The sequence below is a fragment of the Solanum dulcamara genome, chromosome 6 (genome assembly GCF_947179165.1).
Source record: "Solanum dulcamara chromosome 6, daSolDulc1.2, whole genome shotgun sequence".
NCBI lineage: Eukaryota > Viridiplantae > Streptophyta > Magnoliopsida > Solanales > Solanaceae > Solanum > Solanum dulcamara.
This window is the reverse complement of record NC_077242.1, coordinates 75,121,032-75,145,494: the sequence shown is the minus strand read 5'-3', so window position 1 is coordinate 75,145,494 and position 24,463 is coordinate 75,121,032. Positions and strand designations below refer to the sequence as shown.

The 24,463-nt window shown below is 35.1% G+C and overlaps 2 protein-coding genes and 1 non-coding gene across 4 annotated transcripts; 1 reads left to right on the top strand and 2 right to left on the bottom strand.

Annotated features, from left to right (window-relative positions):
* Positions 1-231: 231 nt before the first annotated feature.
* Positions 232-13,154, bottom strand: LOC129891542 (1-acyl-sn-glycerol-3-phosphate acyltransferase BAT2, chloroplastic). Of its 2 annotated transcripts, XM_055966936.1 has the most exons (8): positions 12,926-13,149; positions 12,742-12,791; positions 4,265-4,340; positions 2,712-2,909; positions 2,227-2,633; positions 1,962-2,063; positions 1,192-1,488; positions 232-533 (listed from the first exon to the last, which is right to left on the bottom strand). In XM_055966936.1, exons 1-7 carry the CDS (start codon positions 13,131-13,133, stop codon positions 1,273-1,275), a joined length of 1,257 nt encoding a protein of 418 aa, XP_055822911.1. In that variant the 5' UTR covers positions 13,134-13,149; the 3' UTR covers positions 232-533; positions 1,192-1,272. The 2 variants fall into 2 exon arrangements, with proteins under 2 accessions (XP_055822911.1, XP_055822912.1); XM_055966937.1 differs by lacking the exons at positions 232-533; positions 1,192-1,488 and adding an exon at positions 1,528-1,757 and having other exon boundaries at positions 12,926-13,154.
* A 6,411-nt stretch (positions 13,155-19,565) lies between these two features.
* Positions 19,566-23,263, top strand: LOC129891541 (APO protein 2, chloroplastic). Its single transcript, XM_055966935.1, has 4 exons — positions 19,566-19,649; positions 20,219-20,354; positions 21,589-21,935; positions 22,218-23,263. Exons 2-4 carry the CDS (start codon positions 20,220-20,222, stop codon positions 23,044-23,046), a joined length of 1,311 nt encoding a protein of 436 aa, XP_055822910.1. The 5' UTR covers positions 19,566-19,649; position 20,219; the 3' UTR covers positions 23,047-23,263.
* Positions 23,264-24,055: 792 nt separating this feature from the next.
* Positions 24,056-24,128, bottom strand: TRNAE-CUC (transfer RNA glutamic acid (anticodon CUC)). The gene has a single exon. It is a non-coding gene; the product is annotated as a tRNA-Glu (tRNA).
* Positions 24,129-24,463: the final 335 nt, after the last annotated feature.

Genomic DNA, 24,463 nt, shown 5'->3' with positions numbered 1-24,463 from the left:
GACACCCTGCGTTGACATGAAACATAAATCTTGAAAGTGTCTAGATGATCATTTTGTAAGTTCGAGTGTTCAACTGACACAGTGGAGACGAGTTGATGTGTCTAAACGTGCATAATCAAAGTTAAAGCATTTACTTGCCAACTGAGGCCAATGTGGGTGTATGTTTATGTATTATGGTTTATATGTATGTTCTCTATGTTAACATATTTAGACTCGATAAGGAGATTTACCTGTTGTTGAAGGTCAATTTAACTTGATATTGTAAAAATCACTTGCAACATCAGTACACAGAACAAAAACTCAGATGAACAATATTAGTAAGCCCTATACAATTGAGTAATGGCACAAAAGGCAACCTTCTGATGTAAATGACAATTGAGAAGAGCCTGCCGCCAATTCCAACAAAAAAGGACAAAGCCAATGTTCACCTTTCAACTCTGAATAGATCTCTCAGTTGATTGATACAAATATCATCCACCAGGTTCATATCCTTTAGACTGAAAGGAAACTGTTCACGATGTGATAGGTTCGTTCTGCAAAAGAGGGCATATTAGCAGCATTTCAGGTGAAAATGACATTGATATTATGAGAGTCATCCAACAGTTTAAACAGTCGTATTTGAGAAGGGCGTGGTGGGCAGTAGAACAATTCATTTAGTCCCGGGAAAAATCAGAACATCCAACACAGAGAACCAAAACACAACACAAGTTAAACCAAATAATACATTGGCATCACATGAACGACTGCAAACCAAAAAAGAAAACAGGACCTCCATACACTTCTCATCTTTCCCCCTCTTTCCTCCCCAAAAATCCTTAGTACACGGGTTGAATTAGAAATTCAAGGGGGTGAAGCAACTGCATTTCCAGTTCTTTGTTTTAAACTTCAAATTTCGTCTAAGTATGTGCTTAATGTGGATGAGAAGCATAATGATGACATCATGGGAAACATGTTTCTGTAAATGTAGGCTTGCAACAGAGGGAGACCAATCATTTGCAAAAATTGAACTTTATCTAGTAACCTCATTCTTTCTTCACTTTTTTTTTCAAAAAATTAAGAAGAGTTGATAAAAACATATGTAGAAGTGTGATGCTGTCAAGAAAGGTATAGATCCAGGTGAACCATTTTCATATTGCAAAATATTAAAGGACAAGCACAAATATAGGAGGACAAACTGCTAGGAAAGCATACCTGTATGCACATATTCCCTGAATCCTAACTTTCGATGCTTAGGTGAAAAAGATAAACGAAAGTACATGTCAAACAGATCCCTCAGCCTTGATGAATGAGCACATCCTTTATCACATTCCTGGCTTCGCTACACAGCACATCTGAATCATTACCTTTTAAAGGCTTGTGGACAACAACTTTAACTGATCCTGGATATACTCTACCCTCCAGCCCTGCTGGCATTATTCTGCCTGTTCCGCTAATAGTAATTGGAACAACAGGCACTCCGGTTTTGGCAGCAATGCTGAATGCACCTTTCTGCACCACCAGCAAGAAAAAAAAAAGAGCTAAACAGAAGGCCAGTACACCTTTGACTAGTTTTATTTGCAATAAATTCCTGTAACCAATGACCCGAAAAGAGGATTACCAGAATATGGTACCATTAGTAGACTATGGCCTTATGCTTAACAGCTAAGGCATCAAGGCCTTCAAAATTACATTCGACATCATTTACAGGTCTATACTTGGTTGTATTCAAAAGATTTCTTTGCGCACTATTACTTCTTGCAGTCTACATGCTGAAATTCCTATACAAACATACCAGATGGAAAAAGAGTAGGGGGTTCAAGACATGTCTGAAGATAATATTTCTATTCTAACAAGCAGCTACCTAGTGAATTGGAAACTTTCTGAAAGCTTATGCTGTTTCCTCCTTTTTAGGGGGTGGAGGGTGGCGGTGAGGTTGGGAAGAGAGAGAGAGGGAACATAAGTTATTTGGACATAGACCTTACCTTGAAAGAGCCTAACTTTCCATCTTTACTCCGAGTACCCTCGGGGAAGAAAAAGACGGATGCCCCCTTCTTGACTAAATCCATGCAACGCTTGAGACATTCCTGAATTCATAAAAGCTAATAAGAAAGTAGAAATTTCAAACCTAGCAACAGGATTCAAACCCATTTAAAAAATGTTAGAATAGTTGACATACAATTGAATAACTTAAAAGACTCAGTATAGCTATGAGGATATTTGTCATTAATCACATCAAAGAAAAAATACCAATTGACTTCTGCTGTCCATGCGCCTTAATGGAATCAGACCCATCATATACATGGCCCATCCAATAATAGGAATTAGGAAAATTGCAGTCTTGCTGATGAACTTGAAGTCTCTCCCAAGAGTAAGTAATGTATATATGTCCAGAAAGCTCTGATGGTTGGACACATAAACTGCAGGAGTATCTGGAGAAGGAAGATTCTCCAAGCCCTCAAACTCGACTCTATAAAATGGAGTAATGGTCAAGGTTGCCCATGTCCTGGCAACAAGATGGTGAGCCTTCCTACGGTATCGATCAAACAACAGTACAAAAGGATGTTGCACAAGCATGAGCACAAACAAAAAGATGGCAGAGAAAGCAGTGACCGCATAAAAGCAAATTGCTCTTACTTTTGACCTCAACTCTAGTTCTGTAAAAGAGAAGATGTATCTCTGTAAAAGCGAGTCCAAGTGAATAAAAGAGATGGTAAAACAATTTTGAAATGCACCTGACAGTGGATAAGCAGCACCAGCTGAGCTGGTATTAGCAAGTTCGGACCTAGCAATAACGTGTCTCAATGATCTATATTGTCTATAAAAGCTTTTATTTCCATAACCAATATTATACTTCTTTTGTTGGGAGAAAGAGTGAAAGGAGACACATGCTTGTCTACTTGTGCCAAAAGTTGTACTGCCTGGGACGGCGTCTGCATGAAACAAGCAAAATTAATTAGGAGACCATTGCTGCTCGACCTCCAGTTCGACTGATACAGATTAGCAAATAAGAACTGGGTGATAACTATTCAACATCAAATACAAAATATAGAACAAAGAGTATGTGGGGAAAGCCCAATTGAATAATCCATCTACGAAAATCAAGACTCATTTTGAAAACCAATCAAGTCAACAAAAGAATAGTCAGTTTCTGCCAAGTGTCTGAAAATAGAAGCGACCAAGCAAAAGAAAATTGATATCCGACCGAGTATGTCAGCCCAAGACTAGAACCAACTTTACTCTTCTTTTTTTCTGATTAATAACCTTCCTTTTCTTCTCAAACCAAACTAGACAAAATTTTAAGATTGTATTTGTTTCTGTTTTGCAAGAATTAAGTTGAATTCTTTCCAGTTTTTGCAAAAACTATTTTATCTGACAGATTTTTTGCAAAATCAGGCAACCATGTTTGGAGATCTACACTATTTTCTTAATTTTGCAAAAACGAGTTCTGCAAATCTGAGTCTGGAAACATCCAAAATAAGTTACCAATTTTTACAAAAACTCCATCAAACAAATAAGTTTAGCAAAACCTGAGACAAAAAAAAATTGCAAACAACTCTCCCTCCTTCTTTTTTTTTTTTTTTTTTTGGGGGGGGGGGGGTATAACCAAGATATCCCCAAGGGCCAGTGACGCAAGGTTCGAAACTCGGCAGGTAATGGGCCCGCCCCTCTACCTTTCTCCACTTAAATACCACGCAATTACCTAGCTCATTCACTATGAACTCTTTTCTTCGATAGTATTTAAAATTTTCTTCATATGTGGTTGAAGGATTGGCACTGGCAGGGAAGTCCAAGCATGGATGCAAGTATAAATCAGTGAATTCACATCACAATGCAGATTATTAAGGAATCTGGTAGTTCATCCTTTTCTTGTTTCCGTAAGATGACTAAGAGATTTCAAATTATTTCTGATCATCTTATAATTAGCAAGTCATAAGCTTAACTGGGACCAATCTCTGTGAAGTACAGAAGTTAGCTCCTTTTTATGACATAAATACCAAAAGTAGGAGTGAACAATCTGACTAATACCCAACTTCAGGCATAGTAGTTCTAGCATTCCTATGGGATGGAACATATATGAACCCAGAAAGTCAATTTTGTATTTTCAGAGAGGGACTAGATGCTTTGTCTCGGAGTCACTTAGTATGTTAGGGCACCAACTACATCAAATGGCCAAAAATAGTTTTACACGGCACTTTAGCTATTTTGCATTTTAATTGTTTCATGATGTAAAGTTACTCATGAGATTCATTCTACAGGAAAACAATATTCGACTAAAAATACTTACAAAATTTTGTATTTCTCCAGACTGATTGCCTTAAAGACGAGCAACAGGAGTAGTTTCCATGTCTAGCAGTCAATTGCTGAAATGCATTGTCGATAACAAAGTCAAAATTAGAGAAGTAGAATGATATTCTCTTGTTCATTGATAAAGCTCTGCACCTCGCTTGTACTGAAGTTAGGCGCAGAAAAGATTTACCTAGCTTTTGAATGAAAACAAAATGTCAACGGCATTGTCAACTAATGCAAACATAGTAACCTTGGTCTAATTGATTTATTCTTTCCCCTTTACAGATCATGTGCAGAGGGACCAGCTTTCAGAAGAAATGGAAGCTATGACCACTTACACAGCTTTATGAAGATGTTCTCAAACATGGTTGTGAGAAATATATGAGAAAAATATTATTGAATTGTATCTCTATATTATTACATAGAGACACTATTTATAGACACTACAATACAATCCTTTACCAAGTAGGATACTATTTACTATTTCTATTCCTATTACTATTCATATTCCTATTCCTATTCTAAGTAGGATTGTATATACCTATTCCTATTCTAACATTCCCCCTCAAGCTAGTGCATACAAGTCATATGTACCTAGCTTGTTACAAATGTAATTAATATGAGGACTGATGAGGAGCTTGATGAGATATCTGCAAGTTGATCACTCGACTTCACAAAATTGACAGTCAATCTCAATGTGCTTAGTCTTCTCATGCAATACTGGATTTGATGCATAATGCCAGTCAATCTCAATGTGCTTAGTCTTCTCATGAAATACTGAATTTGATGCATAATGTCGATAAAATACAGAGTGATAAAATTACAGTATTGAACTTCCTAAACGAAGCTTGAGAAGACTGTTTCACACCATAGAGTGACTTACACAATCGACATACAAGGCTATCAGACTTCCCTTGAGCAACAAAACCAGGTGGTTGCTTTATATAGACTTCTTCCCAGAGATCATCGCGGAGCAAAACATTCTTAATGTCCAACTGATTAAAAGGCCAATGGAGAACGACAACCATAGATAGAAAAAGGCGGACATATGTTATTTTAGCCACGGGAAAGAAAATATCACTGTAATCCAACCCAAATATCTGAGTATACCCTTTTTTTGACAAAAGTAAATCTAAAATAGAAAGAAAACACTGCAGGAAAACTCAGATCAGACGGAAATAATGCAATGGTCGTTGAAAAGTGCTTGAAATATGGTATAAAATATGGATCGTCTCGAAATCAAGAGATAGGTAGACCTTAAACAAGAAATTCACCGTAAAACTGGCCAGAACATGCTCTTGTCCTGGATTATTAGATTTGATGGCTAAAAGTGGTCACAACCGGAGTAATAAAATTATATGGATAGGATCGGAATGATGGCACAAACCTATAAAGAAAGATAATTGTATGGGTAGGGTCGGAATAATGGCACGACCCTACTGAAAAAAAGAACTATATGAGTAGGCTCGAATTGACGGCACAACCCTACTGAAAAAGATAAATTATATGAGTAGGGTCAAAATGATAGCACAACCCTACGCAAATCAGATTTGAGGAGTTACCGAAAGATGCATGGAACTATACAAATCAAATCTGAGGAGTCACCGAAAAGACACACGGTGCTATGCAACTCAGCTATGAGAAAGTAGTTCAGAAAAATCCACGATACTACACAAATTAAATATGATAAGTAGTCCGAAGAGATGCACGGTGCTACGCAAGTCAAATATGAGAAAGTAGTCACCGGAAAGATGGCACAGTGCTACACAAATTAAATATAAAAAAATAGTCATCGAAAATATGGCACGGTGCTTCACAAATTAAATATAAAAAAGAAGTCACTGGAAAGATAGCACGGTGCTACACAAATTAGATATAAGAAAGTAGTCACCGAAAAGATGGCATGATGCTACACAAACACTGACGGATATGGGGTTAACACAAAACAGGCCTAGAAAATCACCGAAAATTGGCGCACGGTGATCTGCCTGACTGAGTTTTCTTTCCCTGAATATGGGGTTCATGTATATATCATTGACCCTACTTTTGTTAACATAACCATTGGCCAAACGGGTGGTTATATGAGTTATAACCGCCTGCCGGCTGCGGAAGCTTTTTTTTTTTGTATTCTCTACCAAGATCCTAGAGGCTCCGATACCATGTGAGAAATATAGGAGAAAAATATTATTGAATTGTGTCTCTATATTATTACACAGAGACACTATTTATAGACACTACAATACAATCCTTTAACAAGTGGGATACTATTTACTATTTCTATTCCTATTACTATTCATATTCCTATTCTAAGTAGGATTGTATTTACCTATTCCTATTCTAACAATGGTAAAAGGACTGACAATGGTTTGCAGGAAGAAGCGACATTGGTGTAACATCGCAAAAGGCTTCTCTTCAACATTTTAAGCTTTAGACAGATCTCCATAAAGTACAATGAGAGAGAATACAACGGTTTTGTCTTCTTCTGCAGATGTTGGAAGGGATGGAAATACAAAACGGGTGGTTAAGGTGCCAGATTTTGCAGAAGATAGAGTTAAAAGGGACAAGGAGAGACTTCAAGAGCCTAATAGCTCGTATTTTGTTTTGGTGAAGGCTTTAAGAGAAACAAAATGTATAATGCACAAAATCCTATTCCTAAACAATACATGTTTCTCTTATCCATCAATAATGCGAAATGTTTACAAATCAAACTAGGACATGAAAACCACTTGAGCATACCATTGCTCAAATCTCTGGGCAGCCATAGTAGCGACGCTGAAGACTGAAGTTTACGTATGTAAGTATTTTACAAATTATAAGATAACATGTAAGAAATTCTGCAGCTTCTGGATTTTACAAGTATAAAATCACATGCTAGCATTTTATATAGCCTACACAGAATTCCTTTTTTTCCTTTCTTTTTCTCCGAGTGTGAGAACTGGAAATAATGAAGCCACAGGAAACTAGCTGGATTCAGCATGAATCATGCAGGAAAATAAAGAGAGTAGCTAATATCACTGCACTACCTCTTGTTTCACAAAAATGATAAATACCATTTGCGAAAAATGATTGGATTCACCATAAACAGAGTAACATTATAGCCACGAACAGCAACAGTGTGTATGTGTGTTAAACTTGGCTATGAATACAGAGAAATGACCTCCTGAAACCACAATTTCACGCCTATTGGTGACGGGCCTTGAACATATCTTTCCCTAGTAATTAGCTTTTCTACATTCCTTTTTGAGTTGCCAATCATCATCCCCTTGTTCACAGTTAGATACATTTCAAACATGTTATTACCCAAAAAAGAAAAGAGCTAGATTGAGACACTTTTACAAATGAATAAATTCTTCAAGAAGCTAATTTTATCTTCAGCGACGGTCCCCCCTCCCTCCACCCCCACCCCCCACATCTTCCATAAATGACTAGGAAACACACTTATCAACAGCAGAAGCCAAGTACCACGATATTTCTGGACATTATTACATTGCATCTTTTCACAATTGTATTGATCTAGTGAACAGTCATACAATTTTTATCATATACATGACATAAATTACACCAGAGAACAAACAACTTTATCATTATATTAAAAAACATGTGCAGTTGTAGCCCTCCTCTAGAAGGATCTCTAGTTCCTTTCCTCCCATGTCATCCCACAACCACAACCTGGATTGTTTCCAAATGTTCCTCAGTCATTTTCTGCGGTTTCAGCGCATCCAGAACCAAAAAAAAACTAGTTGACAGCATTTGTATCCCTACTGCACCCCAAAAATGTTTAGAAATAGTGATTGTCCAGGACCATTCAGAAATAGATGTTTGCTGTCCTCAATTTCTTATGCATCACAACTACATGGACCAGTTTAATATAAATATAATAGAAGTACGTCTCTGCTCTAGAAATTTTGCAAATTAGGACAAAGGGAGCCCCATTGATTTAGAGCTATGTGCTCGAATGGTGTAGATGGGTTTCTTCATTTAATCTATTGCCCTCTCTACTTATCTCTAACACCCCTCCCCTTATCACTCTCCTCCTTTACACGCAGAAAACATCTCTCATGCTTCTACATTCACAATTCAGCCATTTAATTGACGAGTTCTAGCAACACAAAATTGGATGCAACTTCTAAAAATTTATCAATAATTCAACACTCATATTAAAATTGTATGTGGTACACCATGGATCCAATCAATTGGAAAGTTGAATTCAACAGGGTCATAATTAAATGGCTTTATCACATCTTGTCACACGTGCAATATTTGTTGTCAACAAAAGTGATATTTCAACCCATGTTAATGCTCAATTCTTTCCTTTTTTTCATTTTTGTATAACAAAATTTATAGCAGTCAAATAAATGAGGAAAACTAGCTTCTCATAAGGAAGGGTCGTATGTTATGCTTAACATACTGATTACTGATCAACACAGGATTAAGCCATGCAGAACAAAATCATAATAGCATCACTCAGCTTAGATTCTACAAAATGATCAAGTAAATTCTCCCTATGAGTGTTTAGTATTGGAAAGACAAAGTTCAGGAAGTGAAGCTTCGTTCAATAAGGAGAATGAAATTTCAGCTTCCAACAGTTCCGATAGTATCCAAGATAGCTATCATGGATTTGGGAGCTTGCCAACATCCTCCAAGAGATTAAGGAGCCTTAAGTTATCAATTCAAGAAGACTTGAAGGCCCATAGTATGCTTAAGTGGAAGTACAAAAGGAGGGGACAAAAGTTCTCACTAAGAACAAGAAATAGCAAAGGCGCAAACCTACTTTATTTTCATTTTCAAGCTAGAGTAAACTTTAAGGCTTCGGCTAATAATAAGTAAAATGATTCTTCTTTGATGTTTTACCAACTGAGTTCCATGTATACTTCGTCAACCACTATTCAAATCCCCATATGTAGGCCAATTGACTGCTCGGCATTCTGACTCTTGTCTACCAATATAGTACTAGCTATCATCATGACACTTCCTAGACTATGCTCATTTTACGTCCTTTTCACTGTAAACAATTCTTCCATCACAACAATTCCATCAATATCATGTATGTCCATAACCTCTACATTCATCTAATGTCGGCTTGCCCAAGTGGGAACATCAAGCTACTGGTCCTTTGAGGCATTAGGTTCGATTCTTCCTACAAGCATGATAGTTTTTCAATTATTGTACTTGTAAATTATTCCATTCGAACTGTACAAGACCCCAATGCTATATAGAAGTGAATGTTGAGCTGCTAAAGTTCAACACATCCACAAGATGAGTCTTAAAGAGACGAAAATGCTAAGATAGATGCGCAATTATACAAGATTAGACGAGTTAAATTGACAACACTCACAAGAAGGTGCAAGTAGCACAAATTGAGGATAAAATAAAAGGTCGCTTGAGATGGTTTGGTTATGTTATGCATTGACCTCTAGATGCACATGTGAAACCATGGTGATTGAAGGTTTTAGAGGGGACAAGGTAAACCTAATATTATGGAAGGAAGTTGTTACGATCCGAGTCTACACCCCGGCCGAGACACGGTACTTGGAACCACGAGTGGTCCCAAGCTAACCCTTGGCATAACACATAAAAGCATATCATAAGAAAACTAAGTGGAAGCTGGAATATATGCATAAAAGGTCTAATAAAAAAAATAACATATCCATGAAGATCGAAAACTAATGTCTGAAACAAGCCTCTAACATCTGAACCAAAAGAAATAAGTTCGCTGGTGCCCCCAACTACCATTGCTTAGTAAAAGAACTAACAAAAACTACTCCATGAAATCCCCAAATAAGGAGGACTCACTAACTGCTGACTGGGAATGCTGCAACTTTACTAGCCACGAGTCTGAGAACGATACTGGAATCTACATCATAATAGAATGCAGCGCAAAGAAAAGTATGCGTCAGTACACGGAATGTACCGAGTATGTAAAGGAACACTGACATAATCATATTAAATAGCATATGTAGAAATAGTAAAATAGAATTTCCAAAATCATAAGACATAATAAAAGAATCGGAAGGAAAACAGTTGTAGTTCATGCATAAGTATCAATTAGACCTTCGTTTAAAAGCATATGTAAGGATGAGTCTAATACAGTAACCTTGCATAATCATATTCATAAAATAGCATACTTAAATTAACCATATAAAGTTAAGAACATATCGTAAAAAGATGCATAAACTGGGGAGTTTCTTATAACCGACATACACCATGTGAGCTCATGATGTCCAACAGCTAACCCAGTTGGGCGGGTTGCCCTATACCTTGCCAGGATATAGGACCATATCATATCTATGTGGATCCACTAGTCTGTGCCTCTCAGGGCCATATGGGGGGTTGTCCGACAAAGCGGAATACTCAAGTCTTACGGTGGCACGTAGTTATGGGACTTAGGGATTGCTACTAAAGATCCACGGACACTAACGGAAACCTTCATCCCTAAAGTCCACTCGGTGCTAAATAGTACTCCCAAAACAACATAAATACATATTAATGCTCATAAGTATAAAAACTGTCCATATATCTGAATCATATGTGAGACTAAGCATAAAAGTCATAGCTTAAATCATAACTCATAAGTGAGACAAAGCTCAAAAATCATATCTTGAATCATAATTATTGTGAGGCAGTGCTTAAATATCCCTTTCATAAACATATTTTTACTTCTATGCATATGACTTTAAACATGAGACAACTTACTTGAAATCATGCATAACTTGTGATTTCTCAAAATAACTACCATAATAACATAAAGACTCTAAAATCATGCTTTGAAATATAAGGTTCATGCTTCATAAATAATATCTTGTCAATAACTCATGGAATGACCGTGGAAAACTTTACCAAGTATAAAAGGAAGTTCAATAGTCAAGAATTCATAATCAAGGGTAAGTAATTCAAGAAACCATGCTATTAGATCATAAAAGTGGTGAATTTGAAAGTGGGTTTATAAACCCTAATTATTGTATTAAATTCATAAAAACTGAGAAATTTTTGGACATGAGGATAAAAGGAATTCCTCATTAGATTCCTGCATACCTTAGTGAAGAAACTTGATGGAGAATCTTGGGAGATGAACCCTAGCCTTAGTGTTTTCTTGAAGTTCTTGAGCGTAGAAATTTTGAGACTGAGAGGATTGAAGAAATCAAAACTGATAGACTTTGGCTTTTGGGAAAAGTTAATAGTCGTGGGTTAGGGTTATGGAACGAGAAAAAGACAAAAACACCCCTCCTAAAATGTGAAAAGAAGAAAAACTAAAAGAATTTCGAAGTAACGTGCGCGATCGCGCAACTGAAGCGGCACTTCGCACAACCTTAACAGTAACACTGACTTTGTCGCACGGCTGATGTCCACTTTGCGCACCGGTTCGTGCAGACTACGTAGTGTCCAGAAAAATGGGTATAACTTTTAGCACATAACTTGGATTGACGAACGGTCAAAAGCGATTGAAAGAAGACTTCAAGGACTTTCATTTGGTTGGTATTAAGCCAAAAAAACTCTTCATAAGCTAACTTACACGAAAAACCTAACTAATAGAAAAGCTATGAACTTGGCTTAGTGTTTGAGGTACTTTACGACCCTAAAACATATCAGATACACTTACTACACTTAGTAAAAGACTTTAACATATATGTACAACTTAGAAATTACTGGGTTCGGGCCGTTCGGGCCTATACACATATGGAGAACGGTTTGAATCTTTGCTTAGAAGTTGTGGGGCGTTACAAAAGTTGTCCCAAAAGACTTTTCTTGGATCAAGGCGGGTGAAAAATAGGGCACAATGGAAGACAACTATTTATATAAGCATACCAATTAGTTGGGAATATGTTCTAGTCATGTTAATACGTTTAGTTCAGGTCCTATGATTTGTAAGAGCCTTTTATCCCTATTAGAGATTCTTCTGCCAGTAGAAAATAGGGAGAACTTCTAGTACTTTTCATTTTTGGTTTTTATTTTGTATAAATGTTGACCTGAGAAGAATCTAATGGGAACCTATTGGTGAGGACCATATAGCCGACCAACTTGTTTGAGACTGAGGCGATATTTATTGTTGTATAAATCTTTCCTTCCAAGCATAACATTCTTAAAGCCTATATTAATCGATTGAACCTATTTTTAAAGAGTAGTTTTCCTCCAAGTGGGCTACTAGTCCAATCCTTTTCCAGTATTTGGTTTACCTTACCTATTCAAAATCGTAGAACAGTGAATAATCCAAATCACCAGCAGTTACACAGTTCAACATTTCAAAAAGAATATTACACATATAAAACTGGTATCAGCAACACTACAGGTGTTCGCAACCCTAACGAATGTGTTGTTCTTATTAGTGTTTCACTCAAAACAACAGAATTTCAAATATTAACTCAATCCACAAAATTAAAAACACACAGTACACTGACGAAAAATCTAGTAAGTCATTGCTATATCAATAAGCTCAAACAAAATCAAGACAAAAATTTAGCAAAGGAATTAGAAAATTACTGGATGCAGAGATGGCGATAGCGATAGCGATAACTTCCTTCCCTTCTTCCCTAAAAAAAAATCACAATGTGGATCAGAAGATGCTTCACATGATTTTTCAACGCATTTACGCATTACACGAGCTATAATAAATATGAAAAAATCAGAAAAAATAGGTAAAAAATAAATACAGAGAAATTATTACAGGAATGAAGCGGAGGTGATTGAAGCAAGTGAAAATTGTTGAATTTTGAGTTATAAGAAACTTCCATAGTCGTCGTCTTCGTCGTCGGAATCTTCGTCGGAGTTAAACGTCGAGCATCGGAGGAGCTACTTTGAGAATCGGAAAATGAGCGGTGGTTGTTATAGAGAGGAAGAACGCCTTGGGAATACTGAATTTTGGACATAGCCATGGAGTTGATAATTATGTAATTAATATTATTTAATAAATATATCTTAGAAATTATACACTACTAAAAGATGAAATAGAAATATCATGATCGGAAATAATTTTTAGATATTTGTCTAAATATAAATTTTTTTTGTTATATTCCGTATTTTTGTTTTTTGGACTATTCGTGAGCTAACGGATATAATTTAAGGATTTTTAATTTTTAATTTTTAAATGACATGATTTATTGTAAATGACTAATTATATGGATAATTTAGGTGAAGTAAAACACATCTCAAAAAGTACACTTGAGCCAAATTCAAATAGAAACCATCAAAAAAAAATTCTTAAAGTCACGTTTCGGGTAAGCTAACTTCGGAAGTCCATAACCCCTTTATAATTTGGTAATTTGGGAAAACCCTCAAAATGAAAGTTGTAGAAAATTGAAATATCTTTCCAACCATAGGTCGTGAGTCTGGAGGTGACATCGAAATAAAGAGATATGCATGTTTTAAGACAGAGGGGTCAAGCTGGATAGTAGATTCGATCCAATCCAATTCTAACTCGGGTCAGGCCCAATAACCACATCCTTAAGGGATTTTTTTTAAGCTTCTATCTTCATCCTCAAATAAGAAAACATCCAGAAATTTTCAGAGAGAGAGAGAGAGGAAGTTCTTGAGAGAAATACCAAATCCGACCAAAATTCGAGTTCCAAATCCGAAGCTTATGAAGAGAAAATTGTTGTACGTCGCGTTGGCTTCAATTTAAGCTAGATATCAGCCAATAAGGAGAAGATTTAATGTGTTTGTTGCACACTTGAGGTAATATTAAAGTCCCTTTTTCATTGTTAACAAGTTTAGTTAGAGTTTTAACGGATTATAACGGAGAAAATAATGTTATAAACTAGTTTGGTGATTTGTTGAGATTTATGGGTTAAAGGGTTGTTTTAGGTAGCTTAAATGAATGGAATTAGCTTAGTGATGATGTATAATAACGGTTGATATTGTTTTGATGTCGTTGATGAGTTGTTGTTCTTGAATTTGGAGGAAAAAGGTGTATGAAGATTGTGAGTGTTCAAATCCGTTTTTGGGATTGTGTAGCTGGTAGTAATTCTGGAATATCTCATTGTGTAGACCTTTGATTTTAGATATTAAATATGTTTTGGAAAGCTAATACACGTACCTACAACTCTTATGTTTATGTTGTAGTCTATATCTGCTGTTATTATGTCGAAAAAAGGGGATGAATCATGAGACAAATTCTGTCCAGATTCTGAATTGAAAAATCCCTCATGTATAGTTGTTAGTGTTTTGATGATATCTTTTTGTACAAAATGAATTTTGAATTGATTTCTTTTGGGTTGCAAACTTAAAACATAGCTCTAAAAGTTTCATGAAGATCATCAAGTCCAGTTTTGCCGTTTTCAATTTCAAAATTTGGATACAACGTGAGGTACTCGGTTTTTCGAACTTACTGTTTTGGGTAACATAATTCGGGTGGCAACATTCTAGGCTTATTGTCAATAATAAATCTTATTTTATGTCAATATTTTGGATTGTTGATATTACTTGATGATTATATAGCTGATTTGAAAGGGGGAAAAGTGAGCGGTATAGGGGAGGTGTTGTCCAAATTTTTTTAGAAATAACCTACTAACGGTAGAGTACATTTTATTCTTGTCCATAGCTTAATCATAGTGCTTAACGTTTTAATATAAGTTGAGAAAATATTGGGCAACATATTCGTGTAAACGCTAAAGGTATGTAAAGCTAACCTTTTTTTCTTTTGGCATGATCTTATGAAATAAATGGACGACGAATGTATAGAATTCCAACAAAGCTCTTATTCTTAGATATACTAGGATGGCGAATGTTCTCAATTTTCAGAATTTATATCGATATGTCTTGATTCATATGTATGATTCCAGCCATCCAAGTTGGTATAAGTCGTATTTTAGTATAGATCATACTTCTGTATAATTCATATTTGGAATAATTTATAAGGTCAATCGGAGGTTACTTGAAATGAATATTGTCTTGATTTTCAAATGATGGTTCATTTGAATTATTCTATTGAGTCTCAAATGATGATTTAAATGCATATGGTTACTCACTACTCTACTCGTGCATGCCTTAATATATCTTTCACCGAGTCCCGGGCCGGGTATGTATTCGTGCACAGTTTCACTGCATAATTCACCGAGTTCCTCACTAGAGGGCCGGGTACGGTATATATGTATATGATGATATGACATGAGGCCATGATGGGCTGAATATGATATGTATGTATACGACAGATTCACTGAGTCCCTAAAGGGCCGGATATGATATATGATATAAGCATGCATGACTTTATTTCATAAGGTACAGGTACAGTGACTTCTTGAGTATCATACTTGTCTCGGGAAACCTTTACTTTAGCTATGATGTTTCTTATTGTATTTTATGCTTATATACTCAGTACATATATCGTACTGACCCCCTTTCTTCGGGGGGCTGCGTTTCATGTCCGCAGGTACAGATACTCATTTTGGAGAGCTGTCAGCTTAGGATTCTACTCAACGGGTTTGAAGTGCTCCATTGTCTCGGAGCCTGAACTTGTGGTACTAATCCTTATAATGTATATATTTGTGTATTTAGGGGTACGATGAGGCCCTGTCCCGTCATATGCTATTGTTAATCCTCTTAGAGGTCTGTAGACACATGAGTGGGTTGTATATAGATGTTGTCCGGTGTACTAGTATGGCTTATGTTTTTTTGGACGTTTACATTCGGAGTGGAAGCCTTGTCGGCTTACGTATTATGTTATCTTATTTTTGACAATTAAGACTCCCCAAGAGATAGGTAATTATGATATTTATATAAGTGACAGTTTGAGGCGACGTGTTGCCCGTATAAATCCTATATCATGTTTAATTGCCGATTAACTATAGATAATATGTGTGTATACAAGTGTCCAATTCGGACACTAGTCACGGCCCACGGGGTTAGGTCGTGACAATTTTATTAAGAATAAAATAAGAATGTTAAAGTTAAATTATTTTTAATTATAATAAAATAAAGTTTTTTTGGGATGTACTAAAAAAAATTGTCACATAAAATGAGATGGGGAAGTATTGATTTTTGCTTTGAATTATTAAGGTGACGCTTATTTTGGGATACAATGATTATAATTTTTTAAAGAAATAAATTGAATGATAATTTTATTATGTCACCCCGTAAAGATGATAAATTTAATATTTTAAAAAATAACTATAATTAATAATAAGGTAAATTATGATTTAATTGATAAATTATCTCTTGTTGTTTTTCAAATGGACAAGTGAAAGGAGACATTTATTTTTAGTATTGTTAAAAAATTTAAAATAAATGAAGATACTCCGTTTATTTTTATTTGATCATATTTGACTTGACACACTAATTAAATAAAGAAATATAATTAATAAAAAAAATACTATATCAATCTCTTAATATAATAAATTCAATATTTTAAAAATTCATTAGACGATACATAATGCTTGATAAAATCAATTTTACTAATTGTTCATATACCTTAATATTCCACACAAACTTATCTCATTCATGAAAAACACTACTATTAGCATAAATAATCCTTTTAAGTTTGGGAGTATTAAGTCTGATTTTATTTTATAAATATACTTTTGTTCATATTAAATCCTTTAAATTTGTCGGAACTAAACATTTTTTTAGCTTATGATACAATCACCAAAGATTAGAGCCAGATTTTTCGTGTGTGTGTGTCTCTAAGTTATTTTTAACATGTTAAATATAGTAAAGCGAGTCTTCTTCAAGATCACTTCAACATCTTTATGCTTGTTTTTGTCGAATTATTAGCTTGATATTAATTGTGGAGCTAAGTATCTTAAAAATACTTTTAATGTTGTTTCATATCGTCCGTTTTAAGTTGACCCTACATATTTTTCCAAAAGGTCATTAAGAGTGCCTCTTATGTGCAGCTTCTAATACTTTTCAAATAATACTTCATCTCTTTCAATTTAAATATGTTACTTTTTTTAGTAAAAAAAACTATTTACATTTGATCAGTCGCTAATTCTAATATTCCACATAACTTGTTTAACGCCACACGATTTTAAAAATATTTTAATACATTACATGCATCCTTAATTTAAAATTACAAAATTTAATAATATTCTATTTTTTAAAACTTTATACCTAATCACTATAACACTTAAACTAATTGACCAGACTTTTTTCCAAAATTGTTTAATTTACTTTCTCTTCCATTTGTTTAAACATTTAAATTAAAGAAAGCCATAATGTAAGTCAAATTCTCGAGAATAAAAAGAACTGAACAATTACATAATGGTAAAAACTATAAAAGCTTGCATCACAGAGATGTAAGATTCAATTATCACATGATCTTTTCTTAATAAATGAATCATTTCTTTATTTTTCGATCGCCCGAAAAGAATTAAAGATTACTTTTTTGGTAACCTCAACAATTTCTAACATCATCTCTAGACCCTTCCTATTCATTCTAAATATTTCAAGGTCAATTTTTTTTGTATAAACAAAATAGAAAGATTTCAACCTCCCAAGTAAAGAATCATTACTAATAACAAGAAAATAAGAAAATTCATATATGAATTAATGTAAAAAACTAAATTCAATATCTGGATATTCAATTTGATACCTTGTTATTATAATTCTCCCTTTTCTCTTTTCTTATTTCGAACCTTCAATTTTACGCTAAAACTAACATCTTTAATTATAACATTAAATTAAGAGAGATCATTAACTAACAAAACAAGAATGGTTGTTATTTAATCCCTTGATTTGGGGTGAGGGTGAAATTCTAAAGTTAAATATCATTTATTGTTTAGTATATACTACATACACTATTATAAATCGTGTCATATGCACGATACACCAAGGAATTATTGCCTTGTAAAAAGAGAACTTTGAAACTAACCAAAAAAAAATTGTAATATAACAGAAAAACAATTGAATACGTAATCACCAATGGAATTGCGTATCAGGGAACCTAATTTACCTACGCTAATAATGTAAAAATTCATTACACTTTTAGAGTATATAATTAGTTACGAGGATGAGTGTGTTCTGGATTAGCAGTTCCTGTGATGACTCTAGCAACATCCATGGCACTCGCCTCGGGCTTTTTCTTGGAATACAAGGTGAAATACGCGATGGACATTACCACGGCAAGGCCACCACCAACGGCTTTTGCCGGGCAAAACGGCATCTTACGTGTTTGGTTGAGCACTTCCGTGTTCATGTTACTTGGTGAAGGCAACTTTGGTGATGTTTGGTTTCCTGTGGCCGCGGCTGTCGCGGCCCTGGAAACCTGTTGCCCCATTGACGGTGGCGGTGCCGCCATACCGGGCGCCCTAATAGTGGTATGTGGTTGTCCTGGTGGTGGCACCACCCTTACTCCGGCTGAATTCACGTTTTCTTGTCCAACCATTTTTGTTTCTTAACTAAAATTTTCTATTTATTTTTTAAAATTGTTGAAAATTGATATTTTTTTGTGATTTTTGGATGTGTTTTTTAGGAGTATAAATAGTGGAAATGTGAGAGGTTAAAGTTTGACAAATGTCCAATGGATTTGTGAGGTTGAATTCTTTGTGAGAGCATTAAAATAGGATTTGTTGAAGTCTTTTGGCTTAACCTTTTTCATAGTGCTCTTAGTGGTTTTCAAACATGGAAAGACCCCCCAAAAATAGAAAGGAAATTAGAGGTCAACTAAAATATGATGATACTTATTGTATAATTATTATAAACAAAATAGTCCCGTAGTTATTGTTATGAAAGTCGAAGTTTATATATTGTACTTAAAATTGGAGAGATCCTTAACTTCATAAAAGAAATTCTTTATGACCTTCCATACTCCACTTGGCCAATGCATCTACAATTTGATTAGCTTCTCTATAGCAATGTTAAACAATATTGATTGTCTGAGCGAGCATACAATTTATAGTGTCTATAGAATCTTGAAGTTGCCAAGTTATATTAATTTTACCCTTCACTATATTTATGATGATTTGAGAATCACTTTCCAAACAATTTCTTTTTTAAATTATTTTTTAGTTAATTTAAAAAGAATGATAGATTTCCTTATAAAAATATGTTTAGTGCAATTCCAAAAATGTTTCCTCATATAAAACAACAAGAAATTACACCTAATAACCTTGAAAATGGACGGTGTTAGAACTTTTAACCACTTGTCTCATAGACAAATCTTTAATGTCAAAATTAAAACTTGCTTAAACTTAAGGTTTTACTCATGGAACAAACAAGGTCAAACGTTCAAAATCACCTAGCTTCGAGGTTATTCTCGTAAATAACCCAAACGACCCAAAAGCGTGGGCCCTTAAACAGGCCCATTAAGCCATTAGACACGATAATTTCAGGCCCATTAAAAGGCAAAGAACATTATCTGGTAGTAGTAGTTTGTATTCTTTTTCTTCCTGGAGTTCCAAAGCTCAACAATTTTTTTTTTATTTGTTGCAATGAAATCTTCACCAAAGTGATTTAAGGTAACATCCAAACTTCCCCTAATGTTAATTTCAATTTTTTTGAATTTCTCTTTTTTTGTATTTTTACGTTTGGTGACACCATTTTCAGAGCTATAATTTAATTGGGTGATTATTATTTTTGGGGGGGATGATTTTAAGGCATTAGGATAAACTTAGTTCATGGGGTTTTGTTTTCTTGATTAAAATTCAGTTTAACATGAAAAAAATATAATCTTGTGGAGGGGAAGTTCATTTTGTGTATTAAAATGTAGATTTCTGCTGGTTCACATATTTCCAATGAAATTATAATGGTTACTTGATAAATGCACATAGTATACTTTTTCTTTGAGATAATTGTCAAAAAGATCACTTTTTTGCGAGTTTTACGTCCTAACTGTCAGTTGTTCCCTTTTGTCGTACGTGAAATATCATTATTTATGTATTAAACATACCTAGTTGAGTAGATGATGATAGTTAGGTAGGAAAAGGGAACAACTGAATGGAAATGTTATGACGCGAACACCAAACATGTCTCTATGCCTGCATCTAACAAGAGTATGGTGTGAGCCTAACTAGTTTTCTGGTTGCAGAATGGATTGTGGCTGTCTACACTCCCGACTCAGTACCAAAGTATTAGTGCATAGTAAAGGGAGAAGTCAACCACCTAAATTCAGAATTTTGAGATGCAATCCCCAGTTGAATTTAAGCTCACTTGATTCTATGAAGGTTTGCCAATTCTAACTTGCATTATATTGCTTAGTAATAAACTATTCTTTCACATTATTACCACTGAATAGAATATAGAAAGTGAGGATTCATGTAACCGACCCGACTAGCTTGGGATGGAGGCGGAGTTTGGATTAAAGAACTGCTTGTTTTTCTAGAGGCAATGTTATAATTTGGAATTTTCTTGTAATGTTATGTCCCGGAAAACAGTGTGGGTACATCGTTCTGTCTGAAAGACTACTCACCCCCGTACATCCTTTATCATAAATAAGTCTTATCCTAGTACATACTTTGAAGTGGCTAATTTCTTACTTCTAGGCACCCCAACCTACTCTGAAGGGGACGGGGCAATCGAAAGATCCTTCCATGATCTTGGGCGAGTAGGTGTAATAAAATTGAATGATACACCTTTCTTTTATACAACAAAACAAAATGAGGTTGTAATGCCAACAGAGGTAATTGAGCTTTCCAGTTCAGCTCTGTAGTGACGTTAAATTCAGCATATTTGAGAGATTACCACATTGTCCTTATCTATAAATTGTTGCCTAGTTCACTCTGATCATACACTATTTTATCCCATTATATTTTAGATTGAAGTACCTTTTGTAACTGCTTAGGTAAATTTTTGCCACCATGATAGCAGCTTTGTCTGTGAAATGCATCTATTAGTGCTCATGAAGTGTTTCTAATTCTCATATCTTATTCTTTTGGTTCAAGATTGTTTGAGGTAGAACCTTAAGTTGTTCGAGTTAGAAACAATTTTCTTTTTACTTCAGAACAGCCATTGTAATAGCTCCTTATGTTCATAGTTTTGTGGTTTGAAAGTTGTGAGTCAACCGTAATAGGTACAGTGTGGTGACCAAAAGATTACTTTGGCTATGAATTCATAAGAGATGTATAGTGCTTTAGCTATTATGGGTGATCCTATCTGTTCTTAATTACTCTGGCTATGAATCCATAATATATGTATAGTGCTTTAGCTATTATGGATGATCCTATCTGTTCTTTAGCTATCATGTAACTCTAGCGGGTGATATTGATAATCGATCCCTCACTTGGGTTTTTTTTCCCTTTTCTCTCATAGAACATACCTGTTGGTGAGTACCACTGGCTTACATCAAATCATGAGTCTTTTCTTCTGCAATTACTGGGGTGAAGGATTTGCTTATGAGTTAAACTATCTCTATCCTTTTCTTATTTTTGAAATAAAACTCGTGTCTGAACCTGTTTGCAGCAAAGTTGCAGTGGGGTGGCACTTGAATTGAAGCTTAGAATTCCATCAGAGAAGTTATGTCCTGTCCGAGCTGTTGGTATTAGATGCGATCATCCACAAAATGCAGATTTGCCTCGTTACTATTCAAGGAAAGAGAAGAAGCCCTTCCCAATACCTATTGTGGAGCTACGGAGGGCTGCCAGGGATAGAATGAAAAATCGACTACCTAAAAGACGTGTACCTCCACCAAAGATCGGATTAGTTATTAAAAGCCTAGTTCCTGCCGCGTACAATGTGTTCAATGCACGAATGACAGTGATTAACAATCTCAAGCAGCTCATGAAAGTGGTAACTATTAATGGCTGCAAGTAATTCTCTTCCTGATCTTGACTTATTAGTATATGATTAGTGTTTCAAAAGGCACTATGCTTGAAGGCAATTATTTCCAGAGCCTTAACCTTTATATTAGCAAACTGCAAATCGTTGTTCTTGAATCTGTATGAAATGCTTCCAGAAGTTCTAGTTCATATTCAACTATAATTCAAAGAAGCATGATCTTTACTTGTATAAGATGCTTTAAGTTTACTGCACATTATGGCTCCTTCAAAATCTTTAATATTCTCACGTTACATCTTGGGCCAATTTTGCAGGTGGTGTAATGAAATCCATGTGGGACCTGTTGGACATCCATTCAAGTCATGCAGAGGATCACAAGCTTCTCAACGTAAAGGACATCACGAGTGGGGAAAGGCAGTTCTTGAAGACATAATAGTGCCGCTTGAATCCTACCATCTATATGATCGCCTGGGGAAACGAATTTCACACGAGGAGAGATTTTCTATCCCTCGAATCCCTGCAGTAGTGGAGCTTTGTATCCAAGCAGGTGTTGATTTACCTGAATATCCTACAAAAAGGAGAAGAAAGCCAATCATATGGACCGGGAAAAATGAATTTGTTGATGCAGATGAAAGTGAATTGCCTGATCCTGATCCAGAATCTCCAAAGCCACCAATTTTAACCGAGATACCCGATCCAGAGGTAGAACCACCATCAAGCACTGAAGAAACAATATTGCTAGCTGAAGAAACACTCGTAGCGTGGGAAAAAATGAGGGCCGGAGCCAATAAGCTGATGAAGATGTATCCAGTGAGAGTTTGTGGATACTGTCCAGAAGTGCATGTTGGTCCAAGTGGACACAAAGCACAAAACTGTGGAGCTCACAAACACCAACAACGAAACGGGCAACATGGTTGGCAGACAGCAGTGCTAGACGACTTAATACCACCAAGATACGTGTGGCATGTACCCGATGTGACTCAACCGTTGCAACGAGAGCTTCGGAGCTTCTATGGACAAGCTCCTGCAGTGGTAGAAATATGTGTACAGGCTGGTGCTGAGGTCCCTGAGCAATACAAGCCAACTATGAGGTTTGATGTGAGGATTCCTAGTAGTACCAAAGAAGCAGAAATGGTTGTTTGACTGATAGTGGTTGGAATGTATAATAGCAATAAGCTATAGTAATTTTCACAACAATTATGTAATGTATTTATTTGTCCTAAGGATTGAAAACCAACTATATAAAAGAAAATAGCAATTTCCAAATTCTATCTCGGTAGGACATGTATTTCTATTACTATGAAATTCATAAATGAAGTAGTTAACGGCAGGGTTGCCATTATCCTTTTGTAACGACGAATCTTGTATGTGTTCCTAAGCAAAGAAATTTGTCCATTTTTCGAGGTCAGTACTCGGGGGTATAGCAAGTCAATTTATACTCTTTAACACTAGCTTTGAATCCAATCGATACAATAAACAAAGTACAAACAACAACATATAGTAATCAAAGTATGTAAGGGCGTGAAGCGTGAACTTCTAGTTGCTTCGCCTACTTATTATGGCGGCTATATATTCTCCTGTGCTAACAAGTTAATGTGGTCACTAGCAACAAATTAGGACACATATGTTATGTACTTATTGATTTGATATAAATATTGAGTTTTTTCTTTAATAAGGAGCTTCTTTGAGCATCTCCCTTTTGGTACTTGGTGTGTGTGTATATATATATATATATATATATATATATATATTGGCTGGTTATGATGATTTATTAGTAAGAAGCAAAAATGAATTTTTGATACTTATTTATTTTCTTGGTTTTTCTTTTAGTTGTGAAGAACATGTCTAAAACATGAATTTAATTACTTATGAATATATAGCCCTTTGTAAAATTAATAGAGAAGAAAGCACATTCAAGGATATGACTTAGTGATCGATGAAGTAAGTTGAAAATTTTGTGTTGGCGAGAGAAATAGCAAGTGCATCGTGAAATTAGTTGAGATACACACAAAATGATCCAAACACTACAATTATAAAAAAGAAGAAGCAAGAATAAAGTAAATCTCAATTCTTCGCATACCCGAGTCTCTAGGCTCACTTATTTCAGGATTACAATGGATATGTGTTATTGTTCTTATTTTTCAAAGTGTAATTCCGTTGCCGGGACTTGAACCCGGGTCTCTCGGGTGAGAGCCGAGTATCCTAACCAACTAGACTACAACGGATTTATATACTTTGTGTTATTGAATATAATCTAAATATATATCTCAACATACTTTCGGTCTAAATATACCCTCCAATTATACTTTTGGTTTAAATATTCTCCTCTATTATACTTTGATACAAATTGATCCTTAATTTTGACAGAAGAGCAAGCTCGGAACTAAATTATTCTTCTCTTGATTTAAAATACTCTATTCTTTTAGAAAGAAAAAAAAAAAAAAAGGTTTAAACAAATTACATTACAATAGAAATTTTTATAAAGCAACTAAGTATACATTGTTATTTGTCTCCAAAGGCGTTCAATAATATTTAGTCAATACATAATACCATTCAAGAT